General features: G+C 35.6%; 1 protein-coding gene across 2 annotated transcripts in view; it reads right to left on the bottom strand.

Annotated features, from left to right (window-relative positions):
- Positions 1–1251: 1251 nt before the first annotated feature.
- Positions 1252–20808, bottom strand: part of LOC139963488 (valine--tRNA ligase-like) — a 28799-nt gene continuing 9242 nt past the window's right edge. For both annotated transcript variants that reach the window (XM_071964302.1, XM_071964301.1), the window contains exons 11-26: positions 19423–19547; positions 18193–18296; positions 16018–16176; positions 14911–15001; positions 14448–14553; positions 14133–14203; positions 13374–13499; positions 12752–12856; positions 11497–11644; positions 10446–10573; positions 9145–9300; positions 8397–8600; positions 6874–6979; positions 5782–5948; positions 4263–4409; positions 1252–2403 (exon numbers count right to left, since the gene is read on the bottom strand). In XM_071964302.1, the coding sequence (XP_071820403.1) occupies positions 2335–2403; positions 4263–4409; positions 5782–5948; positions 6874–6979; positions 8397–8600; positions 9145–9300; positions 10446–10573; positions 11497–11644; positions 12752–12856; positions 13374–13499; positions 14133–14203; positions 14448–14553; positions 14911–15001; positions 16018–16176; positions 18193–18296; positions 19423–19547 (2012 nt within the window). In that variant the 3' untranslated portion in view covers positions 1252–2334. The remainder of the gene's footprint in view (positions 2404–4262; positions 4410–5781; positions 5949–6873; positions 6980–8396; positions 8601–9144; positions 9301–10445; positions 10574–11496; positions 11645–12751; positions 12857–13373; positions 13500–14132; positions 14204–14447; positions 14554–14910; positions 15002–16017; positions 16177–18192; positions 18297–19422; positions 19548–20808) is intronic.

Here is a 20808-nt window from a genome sequence, read left to right as displayed (position 1 = left end):
TACTATGACCCGGCCGGGAATCGAATCCCGAACCTCCCGGTTTCTAATCCTCATTGCTTCAAATGCCAACGCCTTTATACGGCCACATCACCGAGCTAACGATGTTAATCTGAAGATCGACTAATTATGAAACCCCTTTGCCTGGAATCATTACAATAGTTACACATTATTCATATACCGAATGCAAATGTTAAGATGTGCTTGTTTTAAAGGGTAAGTTTAGAATGTTCAGTTTTGTTCCGATAATTATTGCAATATAATTGATTATTATATTTAAAATATAGTGGTTTAATTGCTCACAACAGTATAGTAACCTACAATCAATGTAAACAGCAAAATTTTCAGTTTGGGAAGGGGTTGTTGGCTATTGTATGGCTATCACTAACATAGTCTTCATATTTTCCTCCTGAAAACTGACAAAAAGATATTAACATTACGATTAAAATTTAGTACTAAATATCTTGTTCTTTGTTTCTCAAATTGGGTCGCGATGCTCATTATAGACACCCATGACCCCAGATGATGTTTTCTCATAAATTTAAAGTGTTGCTTCATCAAATTTTAACCGGATAAAACCCAATGATAGAATAAAGTGTAACATTACATTCAAAATTTACTATCATAAGTTGTTTTCGCTAATGTAGGTATGAATACTAATGGTAATATTATCCCTGGTATATGATCAGAAAAAGGTTGCGCTAATCCCTATGTGTGATTCTGGCAAGAATCAAAAAAGTTGCGATTTTGGACCAACTTGAAAATTCATAAAGCTATAGCCATACAAAACTTAGGAGTTGAATATTTCTCAGATTTGGTCAGGATACCTTTCATGGTCATCCAGGGTCCCAGTGGCAGATTTACCACTAATTGAAAGTGGGATTCTATCAAAGTTTAGGATGCAGTTAGTAGCTTAATTGCTTGCTTCTTAGTTATTTCCTGGTTGCAAAAGTCCCAAGTACCACTAGCAAATTAAAAACAGTGTGAAAATACAATTTTCAAGAGAGAGTAGAAAAGCAGCATCGTCTGCCACCTTTTAATAGCACCACACTAGTAGCTAGCTGCACATTTTGATGGAGGGATTGAAGGTGGGGGAGAGGGGTAGGTGGGGAGTATGAAGGGGTTGAGGGGAAGGATGCTTTGAGATTCCTTTCAAGGACTTCACCACACTTGTATTGTATTTTAGAGAGATGAATTTAAGAACAGAACAAAACAAGCACAAAAGAGAAACATCAACAATAAGAGTCTGGAAAGTAATGTAGACTTTACTTTCTATTTGTGTTTTCCTCAAATACAGCTTCATATGACTAATTGCTTGGGTGGTGTAGAACCATCTACCTTCTCTCATTAACAAGGACATTACCAGTGAAAAATGAACACTACTACATAATACAGCTACAGTTATCGTGGATTTCCCAACATTCTGAAGCAGAGGCTTAGCTATTGGTGTGGTTGATATTGAACCAGAGTCACTAATGTCCAGGGAACACCAGGCTTAGCTATAAGTGTGGTTCATTGAACCAGTGCCCCTGATGTCCAGGGAACACCAAGGGTTACTTCCGACATTTTGAGCAAACATATCATTTTCAAGTAAAGAACTTTTTTTAGATTGATGGCTTGGTTTCGAGTGAAGTTCAGATGAATAAGGTGTGAAAGACTTCAGCTCCCACACTTGAAACAGGGTCCCTGAATTCCTAGTCCCCCCCCCCCACTGTTCTGAAGATATCATTCCTACTAAAAATAAGATAATACACCTGGATTCCTGGAAGCCTTGTCTGTTACCTGAGTCTACAAAATACAGCCAAGTAGATGAAATGAAGCCAAATTATGCATGGCTGCAAATGACAAAGAAAAGTAACAGAAACATGCCATTAATTTTGTGGGCCGCAAAATGTTCTGATTTTGGATAGAATCATCTATTCATTCATTCATTTATTAAAAGTATTCAAATACTTGTAACTAGAATAACAGACAGACAGAGTGTGAGCAAAATGATGATCCAAAAAGTATCCATATCACAAAGTTAATATGCTTCCATAAATATAGTCCAAATTGATGCTTCTTGCAGCCATGATTAACAAAGTTGTTTCCAAACCCCAAAACTGAAATCCTGTTTGTACTGTTCATCTGTGGGTCACTCTGCAACTCTGAATAGGTCTTGTAAAGGTAACATGACAGGTACAAAAATCTTGCCTGCTACTTTTACTTGACACATTAAACATGGAACACATTTTGTAGCATTCAGTACAATGAGTAAAAAGACTCTTTCACGATAATGACGCCGATAGATCAACCAAACCTACAGTCTGAATGAAATGTTTATGATCAGGTGATATGTCATGTGACATTTTCTAGCGCCAGAAGAGCGGTCTGCAGTCTCTCGACATCTGTCTTCAATACTTGCATCTACAAGAGAGAGAAAACCCACGGCACTGATCAATAAAATAACACGAAACAGATCATTCAAAGAAATCTGTGACCGATCTTGTCAAAGTCAGGGACATGACTTAAAAAAACAGGTTTAGCAGAAATGCTCATTGTAGCTAAGAAAGGAGAAATACTGGTCACAGTGGTGAATTTTCACTTTGCACAATGTTAACTGAACATTTTTAATTTAATAACACGTAAAGCTGATGTGAATTTATATTTTTCTTCCCGTTGAAACAACAGCAGTCACTTACTTCATATGTTTTTCTAGACATTGTGGAAATTAAAATCAAAACCTTGATCAAAACTGCTCACAAATTTTTTATTTATGACACAACTTCGAAGGGTCTTTCTCAAAACAGGAAATTAGAACACTGTATTTCTTAGAACATCATCTCCTGAAGAGCCAGATTATATCCAAGTTTTTTATCACAAGAAGAATTAAATACTTTCAAAATAGTTGATTTTGGTATGAGTTTACAACAGGACAATTAGTTGAAGCAGATATTAAAAACAAGAACTGAAAATGTGATGTTTCCCACCATGTCCTTGATTTTGTTACTTACCTGTAATACTCAATATTAATACATATTCACAAGACATACACAGGGCTACTTCAGTTGTGTTTATTATTCTCATACCATAAAGTATACGAGAGTGAGAGATTTCATGATAACCTTGTTACTGACTAATACACTGCTATTAAAGAACTAATAAAGCTACAAGTCTTTCGTAAATGTAACTAACTAATCTGCTTAGTATGCATGTGATCCAGTTCACATTTTGTTGTTTGATGAAAATATGTGAATCGTTTTCTTCCTGAACATCAAACTGTTATTCTATCTTTTCCCTAGGCTGTGATGTCATATATTAATAATACACAATCGACAACAGGTGCTTGAAATGCATATTTTAGCATGCTAAGGGCTTTGATATGTACTCTTCTGTAGGTGTTGACCTTTCTAAAATAATTCCTAATCTTTGATAGAATTTAAAGGACGACTGACTTGATACACAATTGCAGTCTCAATTTGTCTTTCAACAACAACAAAAAGTATAATCTTTGAGTGCTAGTAAAGTACCTCTAGTTTATAGATTTTCAAGATATTTAACATTTGAAAGGTTGTCAATCTCTGGATTGCTCCTTGAAGGCAAAATTGATGATGACCACTGCTCCTCAGTGCAGGCTGAAATGTTGATAATAGTATTCTGTTGTTTTATAATTTCAATTAATCAACAAAACATGTCTTATTTTACCTCAAACAATAGAGTATACCCATGGATGTCAGATAACACCATTTGTACGTGAAAAATTTGTAAAAACGTAATTTGAAGCCAAGAAAGACTGTTAATGTTTTCCTATTGAGTTTATATAATGCATCTGAGGAACTGTAATAAGACCAAGTAGTGCAGCCACTTTAACTGGTCAGCCTCAGATGGCTAAAGGGTCATTTTATTGAAATAAAAATTAAGAATGGTGAAGGAAATAAAAGGCGGACTGATGGCCTGCAAATTTGAAGTCGAACGAATCGTTTCGATGCAGCTTGACTCGTGTTTTCTCAGGCACTTTTATCGTTTGACCGACAGCTCAAGTGGAACCTTGATCTGGCCAATTACCCTGAGCATGTCTGTATGCAAGATCATCTGGCATGTTAGGATGCTGGTGAACACTTTCATGCGATCGTGTTACTTTGATTCAGAGATACATAAACAGTACACGCAATAGGACCGACATGACAGGCCACTGTGTATAGAGACGCTGTAAAGTCCCAATACCATAAAATGAGACCTGGTTACATTATCACCCAGAAGACATTGTTAATAAAATATGATCTCACCCTTTCTGTATGTTTCTCTCTGATCTGGATGGGGACCTTCTGCTCGTAGTTTTCGATGGACATCTGCTGCTTCAACTTACTCAACTCTGCCTCTGCTTTGGATGACTTTCTTCTTAGTTTGGTCGAAATTTCAGAAACATTAAACTCCTTTGGACACAAATGAAATAAAAAGAGTGAGAAGAGAGCAAAAAAAATAAATAAAATTGGGTGTACCAATCACCATCAAGTCGGAACAATTTGTCTATCCTTGTAGTATAAAATGTCAATTTTGAAAGTTCCTCAGAGAAACCCAAAGACCGCTTTTTATTGTTTTAATTAGTGTAAATTCCAAACGTATAGGGTTCATTAACTTCATTCAACTGCAACAGTTATAAATTTCAATAGCATAATATGAGCGTTAGATGACCTCCTTAAGAAGAGCAATATATTTCAAGTTATACAGCTTGAGTCACTAAATTATGAGATCTACGAACGGATTATGAAGTTCATCGCAATCGAACAATACACTGGACAGCATCATATTAAACATGACTTTCTCAGAGCACAATATTTTGCCAGTTAATATGTCACTTTAGTCGCTACATGGCACCTATATACAAAGTATGCTGTTTGTGCAAGTTGTGCTCAATGGATTTTTCATCAGTTAATTTTGGACAATATCACACAAGGTTTGACCACCTCAGAGAACAACATTTTGATGTTTGATCACTCAAGTAGCTAAATGGACCATACATGCAAGAATGTTGTTTGTTGAAATTCTGTACTTTGCAAGTCTTGAAATATTTTTTCTTATGACTTGAAATTTGTTAATTAAATGTGCAACTTTGTAAAGGGGCAGACTTTCGTTTTAAATCTCTTAATATGTAGATCAAAAATTGAGGGGTTACAATCTTTGGGTAAGTTGTATTAAAAGTGATTCACAATGTTATTAGCTACCATTTTGGGCATAACTGGTGTTTTTTAATAGAAATATATACCAGCATGCAGATCATCAGAAATAAATTTACCTCCAATGTTACATGGATTGAGAAAAATATGTGCTCTGACACTTGATCACATTGTAATATACAATATCATTAACCTAACTACTACATGGCTACTGTACATATTACATGTCGAAGAATTGATCTATGACATAATTAAATTGTACAACAGAATATAAAACAAAGTCTGGTTTGCACACCATCCAGAAATATTCATAAATGCATGCATTTGATATCACACTTTGAAAAATCCTCTGGAGAGTGAAAAATAATGTCATAGAGAGGTCCGTGAAAATACTCCAGATGCTACATCTCACAACCAAATGGACACAGAAACTTTGATAAAGGTGATGTTTAGATAACTGAATTTACAACTAACCATAAACATTGACAGTTTTCTCTGCAGAAGGTCTGTGCGGATTTCTTCCCTAAAAAACAAACTCTTTTCGCCCTAATGACGCACTGCTAATACCTAATGTGTAAACTTCAATAAATCCCAAATGTACTTTGGATTCCTTTGAACAATGTGATTTTACCTTGGCTTCCACAAACAAGGCACAATCAGTTGAAATCGTGGTTGCTAGGCATCCTGTTGGCTCTTGTTCACAAACGGTCAGAATCTTGCATTTACTCAGTGTTCTCATGGTGGGGCACATATCTATGATAACATCCCTCAACTCAACATTATTGCACATGATATATCCTGAAATAAGAAAAATAGAAAAGAGTAGTATACACATCTTTGCTACTCACAACTACAGTGTCTGTAGGAAATATCCTTGTCTGTACAGGATATATGTCCAGGAAGTGTTTGCTGTTGTTGATGAAAGAGTACTTTATACCTTTGAGGCGTATCCTTAAATTTATGTCTGTGATAATAATTATTGAGCTCTGTTCATTTGCAGTTTTACTATCTTCTTTGAATATAAATCTCAGTGTATTTACTTTTGCTGATAATATTGGTTTGCTTTTCAGTGTTTTTTATTTAAAACCTAATATCGACTATGGTTTAGTATTCTGAGTTTGTTTTTGCCTCACCTGTTAACTTATTAAATTTCTTGCATTATTCGCAATTTCACAATTATTGTGTATCTGCTAGGAATTTTAACATTTAACAAAAAAAATTAGTTGCAAGAGTCACACTTTCTCTTTTGTTAGAACTGTGATACGGCTATGAACAAAACCCATTACCACAATCCTTGAGGGGACTAGTACTGAATGTGTATTGTATGACAACATAACATTTCATTTTTCAAGCCCAGGCTGTATCTTACATGAAGTTTCTCGCATGGCATCTCTATTTTAAGTGTTTCATTTCTTTTTTTTTATTGAGATCCTGGGTATAATGTTCTATTTGGGGTCTTATTACATCACATGACTAGCTTGCTGGCACCTGTGCCTTAAAATGACAAGTTTGGAAACAGTGCCACCATGTTTCTCTTCCATGCTCATTTCATCTGTTTCCTAAAGGTCTCTCTAGTTGGAAAGATCTTTATCGTGAATATCATTTCTCAATATTAATATGACTGCACAAAATAACCTCACAACATGTTTAGAATCCTGGTATCAGCATTACATTTTGTTAATAGCAATTACGTATAAAAGCACACACACTCATTTGTCCTCACCAGTAGCTTTTGATATTCCAAATTCGCTTTGGATGGATCTGATTCTACTGACAATATCCAGACAGAGTCGAACCTTGTCTTCTAATTGGACATCTAAGGTTGGAAGCTGAAAACAAAATGAAAAAGAATATATATAGATAAATATATACTTTTAGGTCACTATTAAAGGTGTATGCAAAAGGTTTTCAAAGGAGTAAAACAAATTCTTTTCTAGATTAACATCAGAGAATAATTTGAATTATCAAGCTTAAAATTAAATAAAACCTTTGAACAGTTCAACAAATGCACTCAGCTGGAAGACTAGAACAAATGTAAAACTGTATGAATAGCTTAAGAAAGTCTGCACAGCCTGGAGGCAAGGACCATTAAATTAAACAAGCCAGCTAGGGTATGATAAAAAAAGAGTTTAAAATAAAATAAAACTGTTAGCAAACTGCTTATCCACTAGAGAGCCTGTGTAATAGAATGTATAAAAGTAAGTTGGCCTGACGTTTCGATCCTAGCAGGATCTTCTTCAGAGGCTAAATGACAAGTAGAAACACAGCTGCCATCTCCTAAAAAAAACAGGTAGAAACGCAGCTGCCATCTCCTAAATGTACCAGGAGACTGAGGAAAAGTATTTTACTCCAATCAGTGTCAAATATAGTTTGGAAAATGCATGATGTTCGTAATCTGTACATAGGCTGACGACTTTCCAATTCTCAATAAATGAAAGTAACTGCCTTGCTGCTGTCATCATTATTAAATCTACTGAACATTCATTTTATAAATGAGAACTGGCGTCAACATAACTAACAGACTCTGCGTCATTATAAATTGATGTGTTCTTCCTACAAACAAGTTGAATGCAAATTTATTTGATAAAATTTGCACATACTCAAGACACTTTCCTCTATTAAACAATAAACTCAACTGTTAAGTCCTTTGTTGAAGTTGGTAATCAGTTAGTTAAGCGTAATATACAAGTAAATGAACAAGGAAACATTAAAAACAATGGAAAAGTACAAAGAAATTCTGCATAATGTATTTAGAAAAGAAGACTTGTTTTCATTATTAAATGTTGCAAGTATGTCAGTGTAATTGTTATGTATTTTTTGTAATTGTAATAAGTGTACATGTGAAGGTTACGTTACCAACATTATGTAATCTACAGCTAATATTGGTACATTACTGTAGCTAGCTGTATTTACATTCCTTTTTGTATGGAAGGTTACACAATACACTAAATAGACTGATACCAATGTAGCACAAATTAATTTCTCAGCACACTACAAAATGGAACATCTGCCTAATCTTTGACTCCTTTTGACTCTACGCTAATTTCGAACCAGGCCATTTCTTTGTCTTTCATCAAGGACCTATACATTAATGACGATGCTTAATTACGTTTTGACAAAATGCGCAAGGATATTTCTTCCTAAAATTTATTTGGTCTGAAGCTCACATTGAATACACCCTATTAAACAAAATAAAAAGGCATTAGGGAAAATCATTCAGTGAGGGACATCAGTGATAGTAATTACCTCTTCAGTGGTGGGGTAAGGCGCCAAGCATATGCTCGGCTCATCAACCTGCGGTCTCCGTGACAACCTTTGGAATAATTCTTCGCTGAGGAATGGCATGAAAGGACTGAGCAGACGGAGGCCAGCTTCTACGCAGATGTGTAGAACGTTCTTGGAAACCAAGGCTTCTCGTTCTTCTGAGCGGACAATACTCTTGATACTTTCCTGAGAGAAAATTGTGATGAAAAGAAGGATCGACATCAGTGATTGATAAACAAAAATTTTTGACCTTGAAGTTCCACAGGGCAGTAACAGGAAGATGTTTCTTCATTCAAAAGCAGTATTTTGCAATAAGAATATGAATATGCAATAAAAAGAGAGCTGGCAAACATTTGACATGTAAAAAGCTCCCCCCCCCCCTCCTCCCCAGCTTGCCTTTTCATGATACTATCTTTGGAAAGATTTTGTTAGAATATCTTTAGGAAATAAAATAAAAACCCATAGTATCGACAGTAATCCTAGGTAGCTGCAATTGGAATTTTAACAAAATAAATATTTTCTATCACCATCACTTAAACATAAACACATTTGCTAAAAAGAGATTGCTTCTCTCTCATTTGTTCATTTCTTTTCTCTTTTCTTTCATTTGTATTCCTGTCTACCCACTACATAAGAAAATAAAAGCTAGGCTGTCTTTGGCCAAGCACCTTCTTTGATACCAAGTACCCCAAATACAAGCTAGGCTGTCTTTGAGCAAACAACTTCTTACCAAGTACACATCACACAGGTTGTGCACCCAAAATTTATACATTGCACTTGTAACGACAGGAAAGTCGTAACCATGGAAACCGTCATTGACAACTCTCACAGTACTGGATAACCTTGAGAGTATCCATCTGTCCATTAGTGAACAATCTGGCAAGATCTGAAAATTAGCAAAATATAAACAAAGATTGGAAAGAAGTTGTATGGAATATCAGGGTAAATCCTTAAAGATGTCTTCTGGTTGTCCTTCAGACAAACCATAACTTACTTTAGGTTGTCTGAACAGCAAATTTGGTTGTCCCCAAAAAGTGAGGCAAAATAACAAAGTCTGACTGATACAAATAAACTACATGAGAGATGTGTAGGTTTGGTGAATAGAACACCAGCATTGGGACAGCAAACCTCCCTTTTGAGTAGACCATATTCCTACGGCCTACCACTATCTTGTATTACTTCATTGTCTCCAAGGTTATGGAGGGAGATACCAATTTATCAGTTTAAATAGTTAGCGGTTATGTATATGTACAAAGCAATCCCAAAGTGATGTCAATCAATTGATCAAGTACTTTAAGGGACTTATGGGTGGCTTTCAACTGACGACTTTAAGCAAAAGTATATTTTTAATATCTTAAGTGTATACTGTATATAACTGTTCAAAAATACTGCTAATAGTCCAGGTTGTAATTATATGTACCACTTTTAGGTTTTAGGAATGACCCTTTAAAAATCTGAGTCTCACCTATGAAAGTGGCTGGACTACTAAGCCTAACACACAGACCATATAAAGTCAGTTTCTCAGATGCAACACAATAAAAATTCAATGGTAAAACATAACTTTTATGGCCTCAAATCAAACTTTCACAAAGCAATGCAACTATGAAAAGGACAAAATGGTGTCATATGTAATCCAAAGTTGCTCTGTTTGTTCATATCAAGTGAGAAGAACGTGTGTTTGCCGAGTAATTTGAATTTATATTATCAAAAAATGGATTCGCAAAAACATTTAGGCCTGTACTGATCAGCTGACATCTTCATCAATTGAGCCTGAAAGAAAGAAGCATTGCAGACATTAAGAATTAAGAATATTGTACAGCTGACTATCTTGGAAAATACTGGATATGCTATACAAAAGCAACCAGTTCTCATTTGTCAGATCCCTTCATTGCAGACACTAAGAATTAAGAATATTGTACAGCTGTTCCCTAAGCAGTTTGCTAACAGTTTTATTTTATTTTGTTTTCATTCCTGGACAACAGCATTTCAAGATTAAAATATTAGTTTTAGACAGAAATGTTTCAGTCTCACCTCTGATAATAGCAATGGTTTGTACCCTTCATCTAAGGCATTGATGGTGAAGAGAGAAGCATTCCATATCTTATTGCAGAAGAACCTGTACATCTGAACTTTGTTCACATCTAAATTAATATCATCCACTTTGAAAAGAAGAGTACCAAAAATGTACATGAATTAAACCATCAATGGTGAAACCGAGTTGAATGTATTTTTGCTACGTGTAATGAAGACTCTGGGTTTCTCTTTCCAGTGACAGGAAAAGTTTCCAGAAATTTCTTCTTGAACGAAATGTTAACATAACTTAACAGCATTGAATACATTATCATGTTAGTTTGTGCAGTTACATAAATAATTGAACATTAATAGGGCCACATTAAAATGAAGGAAACAAATAAAGGAAACAATTGAGGTCGAAATATCACATATGTACTAGAATAAATATAGCAAAAGAAGTTGGATGACCTGAAGCAGGATCCAATTGTGGCAAACAATAACAATGCTACAAATACACAAGTCAGACAACCAAAAAGACAGAACGGTAATTAGTTAATTATTTGAACATTTGCATAGTATTGTTGCTGTGATGTTACAATATCGAATATATATATAAATATGAATGTTTACTTCTGATTTTGTCTTCCAAACCATCCTAAATGCAATAATCAACGATTACAAACACACAACAATACCTTTATGGATCAAAGCAAAATAATTTTACAAGGAATTTTACACTGTATGAATACTATGCTTTGCTGCCAACAATATGGAAGTTAGTCAAATTTCTTTTGCTGCATAGCAACAGAATATAATTATTTTGGATAAAATGATCGCATCTTGCAAGCGCCTTTTGCCTCATTGAGATGGGCGAAGCTTGTTCAATATATAACAATATGGTATGTCGGAAGGGAGGGGTAAAAATTACTATATAACGATATGGAAATCACATATAGCAATAACCCTTATGGATAGAAGCCATTTCAAGTGGATGTTCTAATTGGGCATGAATAAAATGCAAGAAGGATTGCAAGCGATAAGCCTTAAATAAAAAGTATGACTCACACACCTTGTGCTCTGTATGTACACAGAGCAAATCTCAGAGCATCTGTTCCACACTCTGGGATTCCATTTGGATAATCTGCAGCTTGACCCCTGCGTGACCTCTCCCTCTCAACAGAATCAAGCAAGCCCTCATCCAGCCTTGCATGAAGACTCTGGAATATCAACATTTCATGAATATGCCAAATAAATGTGAAAGTCTTCCTTAAAAAAAAGTTACATTTTCTTCTGCATTCAGTGTGAGAAATAAAGCTTTCAATACTTTTGCAAAGAGAATTAAAATATTAATTACACTTTTTGAGAAAGACTGTCAGAATCTCCCATATTTAATGGTTGCTAGCAATGGTATAAATACTTAATTCACTACCTGGGGGATAAAAACAGGGAGTGGTGGTTGGCTAAGTGGCTGAGGAGAGATCAACGACACTCAGCATTTCTGCAAGGTTTGCATAATAAATTACTCTAACCAATTTGGTCAGGGTGCTGTTCTACTGGATGGTCATTACCAATAATGTGCAATCACTTCGTAGGACAACTGTCATCCACCTGAATACACCAAACACTTTTTAAAACTTTTGAAACAATAATGACTTGTACCACTTCTAATCATGCTTTATATGTTTGATTTGGAAAGCAACTTGTAGTATCACCCCATTTTAATTGAAAAAGCTTCCTAAACCATCTTGGGTTCACGGAACCAAATTTGGACTCATGGTCTTTTTGGCTAACATTTAGCTGGCTCAAGAGGTAACATGCATTGTGGTAGTCCATAAGAATGTTAAAGTATTCCTTCTGTTCTTTCAACAGCACATCGGTTTCATTCACAGACAAGTTCTTATCCTAATTCTACAAACGCCCATTGATGCAACTAATAATATGAATTCATAGCGAGGAATGAATAGCTCATTCGTACAAATTATTAAACTCATTGCTAGAAACGATTAATTTTTGTTCCTACGAGTTATAATTTGTGTGAACGAATTAAATTTTAATTTTCAAATGGCACTCATGGGCTTCCATACAATTCAGCCACATTAACCACATACTGTATCAATAGCTTTAATAAATGTTGTTAACATAACTGGCCTGCTTCAACTTAAGTAAAAAGAGGTCAAATTATTTATTATTTTATACTCTGTGAAGCATCCGGAAAAAAAAAAAAATTAAAGTAACAAACAATATTTCATAATAAATCTAGTGGTTTGCCATCATCAGACCTAGCAGAGATGTACAGAGACAATCTTTGTTTTTGTTTAACATACCTCAAGAGAAGCTCCTTGTATGACATCTACTGGATCAATCACATTTCCCAGCGATTTGCTCATTTTACGTCCATGAGCATCCCTGACCATTGAGTGTAGATACACCTATGCGAGAAGATCAAAATAGTGATCTGCTACATTTGGACTACATTTGGACTACTGGACATATTACACTGTATCAAAATAAAACATGTTTAGTCTTAGACTAGGGAATGTACTAAAACCAATTTCAAATCTATCTGTGAGATATCAAATTATCCACATACTTGATATGTAAACTGTATGACATTTGGTAGCAGGGTGGTACTCAAGTTTCTGACTTGGCCGAGTCTCTTTTAAGTGTTTTCTACCTAAAAGTGTGTTTTTAAGTCTTTGTTTGATCGTGTTAAGTCATTCTGTAATGTAATATGTCTTGTCAGACTTAACAACAGACTAACATAGAATACATATGTTAGTCTTCATAGCTATGAACAAGATTACAGACACACTATTCAAGAAGACTCTTACAAAATAATGTCTGATTTGAGGCCGTTTGCATGGATTTAGCGATAGACAAGGAGACTAACAAGAAACTGCAGCTATGTGAAACCCAAAGCACTCTTTGGAGTGAGATTCAACTTACCTCTTTAAAAGGAAGCACACCAGTCAGTTTTTGGCCCATCATCACCATCCTAGCCACCCAAAAGAAGAGAATATCATGACCTGTTTCTAAGAGTGTTGACGGGTAGAAACGATTGAGATCTTCTGTCTGATGAAATAAGGAGATAATCTGTATTGTTATCAGTCTATCCTGTACCCAAGTAGCCTTCAATGGTACATACGTTCCCTCAATAGTACTAGAGCTGGGTACTGTACCTACAAGAGTACTTGGGTACCTACAAGGGTACTTAGGTTCCTACAAGGGTACTTGGGTACCTATACAAGGATACTTGGGTACCTACAAGGGTACTTGGGTACCTTCAAGGGTACTTGGGTACCTACAAGGGGTTCTTGGGTACCTTCAAGAGTACTTGAGTACCTAAAAGGGTACTTGCGTACCTACCAGGGTAATTGGGTACCTTCAAAGGTACTTTCAAGAGTACTTGAGTTGGGTGCCTACAAGGGTATAAGGGTGCCTAGTACAAGGGTACTTACCATTGGGTACTTAGTACGTTTGCTGAAGTTGTTGACTAAAAGCAAACTGTGGGGGGGGGGGAATTGGATGACCTCATACCACCCTTCCAAAAGGCATTAATTTGTCCCAAAGTCACAGTTCCTTAGTGAGTAAATTGCAAAACAAATGGGGTTAATCATTCTGTGACCTGATGCTAGAGGACGCTGATGCTACATGAGGTGAAGCAGGACAACAGCAAGTAAATATGTAGAGTTATTCCTTCTGTACCTGAGATGGCCAGCCATGAACAGCAAATGGAAACAGAGCAGAAGAGAACCAGGTATCCAGCACATCCACATCTACAAACAAAGTCAACAACAATAATTTCCATTTTCTGATGTAGCCTGTCAGACATTTCATATATCTTTTAAAGAAAGTAAATAACGAAGAAATGACTTGCATTCTAATAATTTTTATTGCTGTTTTGTCTATAACTACATCACACAGTTATGCCAATATTAGTTGCCATAATTCAAACTTTGCTACGACAGCTGTGGCCCGCGTGTACAAGCTTGCTTTCTGTTCCGTCGTCATTCCTCTTACCTTGGGTCAATTCAAGAAACTTTCTGTCCACCTTCAACTTTTCAGCAGCTTTCTTGATGGCATCTTCATAAGAATGACCACTGACCCAAAGATCAGGCTTGTCCACCTTCACACAAACAAGAACCAATGAAAGCATAGTTTGTAATACTTATATCAGGAATGTTCTTGCTACAAACTCGACAAGTTTTCAAATTCTTACATTGACTATGAAACAACTTGGTTATTACTAATACTGTAGCTAGCATTCATACATTTCTGCTTTCAAACTTGTAAGACATGTTCAACAAATAGCATAATATGTGGGGAGGACCTGAAGTATTCTGCAAAGCCCATACTAGGGAATAAAATGGACAAGTTTCTCCCCTGTGGTTCATGAAAGAATCAAAAGAACATTACATCCCCAACCACCTACCTTCCTCCTTCCCCTACCCCCCCCCCAAAATACACAAAGTATAAAAGTCACCTCATCATTCATAGGATGGCCATGCTTTAGTTTCACATGATAGGCCGGTATGCGATGACCCCACCATAATTGTCTAGAGATACACCAGTCCCTGGATAAAAAACACAATTTGAAAGTTATTACAAAAAATAAACTACAATTTCAAAGTAATCACAAGATAAAACTCAAGGCTCAATTTTCCCACAAACCTAGCAAAATTTGTCAGAGTAATATTTCTCGTGATACCATGTGGGTAGGCCCCATTTTTAAGTATTCCTTGGTTTATTTATCAGTTGTGTGATTTTTAAGCAGCTGTACGTTAGGTTGCCACTTTTGATCCCCCATGCATTAACATGAACAGTTCCTACAACCTCAATCTAATAGAACTATGATATTCATACTGCTCAAACTGTCAGTAGAAAAGCTTTGAAGTATGACATGAAAGTACAATACAGAAAGAAATTGTCCCAACTAGGTGCAATCTAACTTAGTAAGATTTGTCCTTCTGGCTGCTCCTGGTTTGAGAATTAAACACCATTTCATATTATAAAGAAAATGTTGTGTCCCACACTTTTCGTGCAATGTTACTTTGTCACTGGGAAATGTTTGGCATACTATAAAGATACAAGACTTTATTTTTTAGGCACGACCTTACCCTTACTTGAGAAACCAGGTACGGTACTGCAATGGTGCTGCAAGGTAATGCAACACAAAGTGCAATTTTTTTAAGACAAATTTGAAGTGGCTAGGCAATCTGATTAATTTGAAAACAATCATTAAGCTAAACATCAACGTTTTGTGGCCTAATCTAGGAAATAAAGGCAACAGAGTACATCAGGTACAAGAAACTGTCAAGAATTGTGATTTCTCTTTGGCAGTCATCTTAAAATGCTTCTTATTGTTCTTAGTACTATACTTTATAATTTGTTGTTTCGGACGTTTGTAGCATCTTATGGGCAGCCAAACAGGAATAAATTGCATTTAGACTGCCATAGTTTTCAACTTTTGCAAGAGAAGTGTTGAGACTCTAATACTTTGGCAGACTAGCCAAAGGGATGTTGCGGAGTCTTTTATTCTTTCCAAATTGATAGAGTTCAGTCTAAAGCAACTTATTGCCTTACAACAAACCTGATGTTAGTAAGCCAATGATTCCATGTTTTCTGATGCATCATGGGCTGAATAACTAAATCTCCATTATCTACTGCTGCGATAGCTTCCTTGGCTAGATCGTCACATCTCACAAACCACTGCTCCTTCAGAAGCGGCTCAACAATATCTTTGGATCGGCTGTAAAAGAAGAACACAGCTGCGTTTGGATCGTGTCAATATTAAAAAGATACCAAGAGCTGCTAACAAATCATATTATAAAAATAGTCAAATGTGAAATTCAATAATCTTGATTGAAAATTATTAACATAATAAAGCCTCAAAAAAGCAACAATATTAACAGCAGAATCAGTTGATACCTGAAGCCCAGTTTAATGATACAAAGATAAACGATTGGATAGAGAAATAAATGGGGTAGAGGGTGAGAGGTGATGGGTCTGTTTAGAACCCGGTGTCAATGTATCTCAATTAACCATTGAAGTTGTGTGACTACATCATGTCTCTGTTAACAGTAAACTAGTGTTGCGCCGATATCAACAATATCGGTTTTGGCCGATATCCGATATTATCATCCCAATATCGGTCCGATACGATACCGATATTTTTCAACAGACAAAATAAAGGCAAAATTGTACTTTTATAGTCATGCATACATTCACAAATATATATTCAAGTAAACATCAAAATATGGTGTTTTGTTTTCCTTTTGTCCTAAGTTGAAAAGAATGACCTTTTTCCTGGTTTTGAAATAGAGAATGGTAATTGAAATTAGGGTTGGGCGATATTTGCTTTTTACCGTCACCAACTATTGCCAACTGTTGCCAACTATTCAAAGTAAACTTATTCTCCGTGGACCTCTACAACTGAAAAAAAGTCAGGAAAAGAAACCCTGAATAGAAACCCAATTTACGAAAAACAATTAAGTTCTATGCCGGCAAACACTCGCTGCTAGGTAAATGTGAGCCTTAACATCGTAAAGACTTTACAAGTAGCTACAGTGTTAACCTATGCTTGCAAAATTGCATCTTAATTAGGTTACGAAATTATTACTGCTGAAATAACACAACTTGCAGTAGCTGCAGTGCTCGCTCCTCCCTCAATTATTTCATCCGCTTCATTCAAGATTCTTGGCTTATTTACAAACAAGGCTAACCAATCAGAGATAATGTAACAAGCAACTTTCAAAATGAATATTCAGATTTTGACTGACAGTCACCGCTTCGCGCGCCCCATTCATGCACGATCCGAAGAGCTAGCTAGCTGTACTGAACTGTGCAGTTATGCATCATGTTCAAGGTTTTCACGGAGGCCTTCGAGAAAACGAATGGTTAGTACAGTGTTTATATGCTGCACTAATGCTGTGTGTAGGCCAAGGTTCACGAAGGTCATTGGTTATATTCGCGCGCCGAAGACGTGTTTTTAGAGGTTCTACATACATGGTCACTGGTAATGGGATTAAGGGTAACAAGACAGTCAGGAGTTGAAAAAATATATTGCTTTGTTCTAAGTGTTTGAACAGTTGTGTTTTATATGGAAATTTCTACTAAGATTAACTTTCCTCTATCTATCCTTTCACTCCATCCACCCCCCCCCCCCCACTCAATCAGGTCTACAAGCAAGGTTGTGCTAATTACTACTTTTATTTTTTTGTGTGTGGATTTGAAAACACCAACCACATCCCTGGATCTATATCTGTCAGGATTCATCACCCTCTATTTCCAGTGTTAAATATGTTTGCACATAGAGTGCATTCTATTAGTTACAGTATATATATTCTTTTTATCCAAAATGATTAATGAAATGTTTGGTCAGAAAAACACCACAATCTTTTGCAATAGTTTAAAAGCATAAATTTTAATAGTCACAATCATTAGTTTATTCACAGCTAAAATGCTTACTAAGATGCATTGCATGTGGCAGTGACATAAGTAAGTACCACCTCTGAATGCTTCATAATGCAAACATGAAATGTGCAAGACCTGCTGCTATAACTGCAATCAAACAATAACTATGTTTTTTTCCAAAATCATGCAGGAAATAATACAACCCCCACAATTACCACCGCAATCTTCATTAGCTGCTATTAAAGATTAAAAGAGAATGTGGTCTTGAATGTAATTTATTTAACCAAAACAGCCAGTGGTAATATTATTTTAGTGAACCTGCACTCTTACGTTATAATTCATGTACGCTTACCTATACACTGGTACAACCATGGCATGTTCTTTCTTCCCTTGGTAAAGACCTTTCAACTTTAACGCTTCAATTATCTTCTCTCTTGCATGAAATCTCGGTAATCCCTTAAAAATAAGAACACAATGTGCGAACAATAATAAGTAAGAAACCAATACACGCAGTTTAATAACAACAAATCGGCAAATGAGTTTAATTTCTAAACAAAGTTGAAAGTCACGAGAAAGAGGGGTAGTATTCTCAAGAAATAAATATTTTCTATGCTATATTTGCTCTTCATCTGGACTGCCCATGCTAGGTTACATACATCTTCAAACAGCATGTTCAGTTGATTTTGATATATTTAAAATATATATTAAAATGTTGATCAATGGCTAAAAATCCCATGAAATTGAATTTTCTATTCACAAAGTTTGAGAAATGAAATGAATCTGTTCATTACTTAAAGGCATTGAAGACTCGCCCCAAACCGTGTGTGGCCATCTGAAAAAGTTAACTTTCCGTTGCCTGCAAATGAGTTTTTGTTTGTGTCGCTAAAAAAAGCAGACAGTAATGAAACATGATACCTTGTTATCTTTTACCTAGACCTGAGATGTCCATCTCTGCTATGTACACAGTGTTGTGGGTATTGACCGTAGCTGTATGAATTGACCATACACTAGTGTCTTATTACCGACAGTAGCAATCTGTGTGTGTATTTTCTGGGATCGATGGTGGTGTCTAACACTTCTGTTACACCTCATTTGAAACTAGGTCAGATTACCTGCATGAGACGTTTCTTTGTGCGTAAGTCTTCACACCATTTAATCATCACTAATATAGACCTTCATTTGATGAATAACCTAAGACAACATTGTCTCCATTTTTGCGACCAACTTTGCAATCCTATCTTCAACAACATTATTGAAGATTTGATCAAGTAGATATTAACCAAATGCAAAAAGGCTGTTTTGAGCAACCCTTGTTCAGAGGTATAGGAGATTAATAACATTTATCTGGCTAATTTGATCTTGGTTGGCAGATACATTCATCGAATTACACACACTAATTTAATCAAATTTAGATATGGATGCAAAAATATATCACAGTTACAGCTCAGTTCACCTGATAAAATCCTATAATTGACATGATGTCGCCTGACATCTGAATTTGTTTCAACTTTACATTATTTTACTTATATATTGAAAGTACCATAAACAAATGGGTATGAATAATAATGAACTATTAACTCACATGAAATTGTGAATTTGATGAGCAAATTTTACCATCCTCAGTTAAAATGTTCACAAGGTCTAAATTGTGCCTCTGTCCTACATCATAATCATTAAAATCGTGAGCAGGAGTGATCTTAACGGCACCTGTAGTTATAAGAGAGAGAAAGATATATTGGTGAGTCCTTGTTAAATACATCTGCAAGGTCTTTCAGATAAGAATATTAACCAATCCTGTTAATCTCTTGCCCCAAAATATACCAAGAAAATTCATCCGTGATAAACAAAATAAATTAAAATGAATGTAGTGTAGACTCTGGCCGGAGTTAAATTAAAGTTAATATCGTGGAGCTGCCACTGGCAGTCACACTTGGAAAACTATAAAGTAAACGAAATAATATCATAAAAACGACACAGTCCGTGCGTTACTTTAACAAAATCTATGCTCTCGTGGTCTACAAAGAAGTGCTCACCTCAGTCTACAGAGGCAAGACTGTTAAATGGTTCATTGCACATTGTAAATTGGGTATAAATTGTTGGCAAGCTTTTAAAATAATTAGTCAAAATAGCTAGTTGCCTTTTACCCAGTCGTTTATAATTAAATGCAGTTTTCAGTCATTATTTTACTTTCTACAGTAGCATAACTGAATGTTCGCAACACTTCAAATCTGTACACTATATGATTGGTTCCTCTTAACTGGTCTTTTATACATTTCAGATATCTTTTGGATAACTCTGTTGAAAATTACATGACAGAGTTGGACAATATTCTTTCCTTACTGTTTATAATATCATATCAATATCTAACTGACGTTTTATTTGTTTATAGATCAACTACATTCAGAAAAAAAGAAAAACAGAAATTAGTGACAACAAAATGAGCATTGAATCCAGTGACCTAAGGAATATAGTTCCTGTATAAACTAGAGATAACACCCCAGAAAATAGCAAAGATTGGAAGTCAGCTTTAATGTATATACATCAGGAAGGCAATGACAGAATACTGACTAGAAAAAGAGGTGAAAAGAAGAAGAAAGAAGACAAAGAAACAAAACAAAAAGATGCTTGATGGTTTGTGGCAGCATTCCAAAGTCTCATTTGTCCTCTTTGAGTGATTACCCTGTCCAGATCCATATATATATATAGACAGTGACTTTTTGTTTGTTTGCAGAGAACAGAATTAAGTTTAGCCTCATGAAAATTTTGATAGGATGAGGCCCCACAGGATGCTGGGTTTCTACCAAAATGTAGGCCAGCTAGTTTAATAGTGGAATCAATACTGCTCTAACCACTAACCAGCATTCCCACCCCCAACATACGATGCAATACACCACACTGCATATCACAGAGTGATAACACATATTAAGCAAACGTCTATCGATATTAAACTTATTTATGAAGGCAGTAC

The sequence above is a fragment of the Apostichopus japonicus genome, chromosome 22 (genome assembly GCF_037975245.1).
Source record: "Apostichopus japonicus isolate 1M-3 chromosome 22, ASM3797524v1, whole genome shotgun sequence".
Lineage (NCBI taxonomy): Eukaryota > Metazoa > Echinodermata > Holothuroidea > Aspidochirotida > Stichopodidae > Apostichopus > Apostichopus japonicus.
Note: the sequence above shows the minus strand (reverse complement) of the source record. Positions and strands in the feature narration are given on the sequence as shown.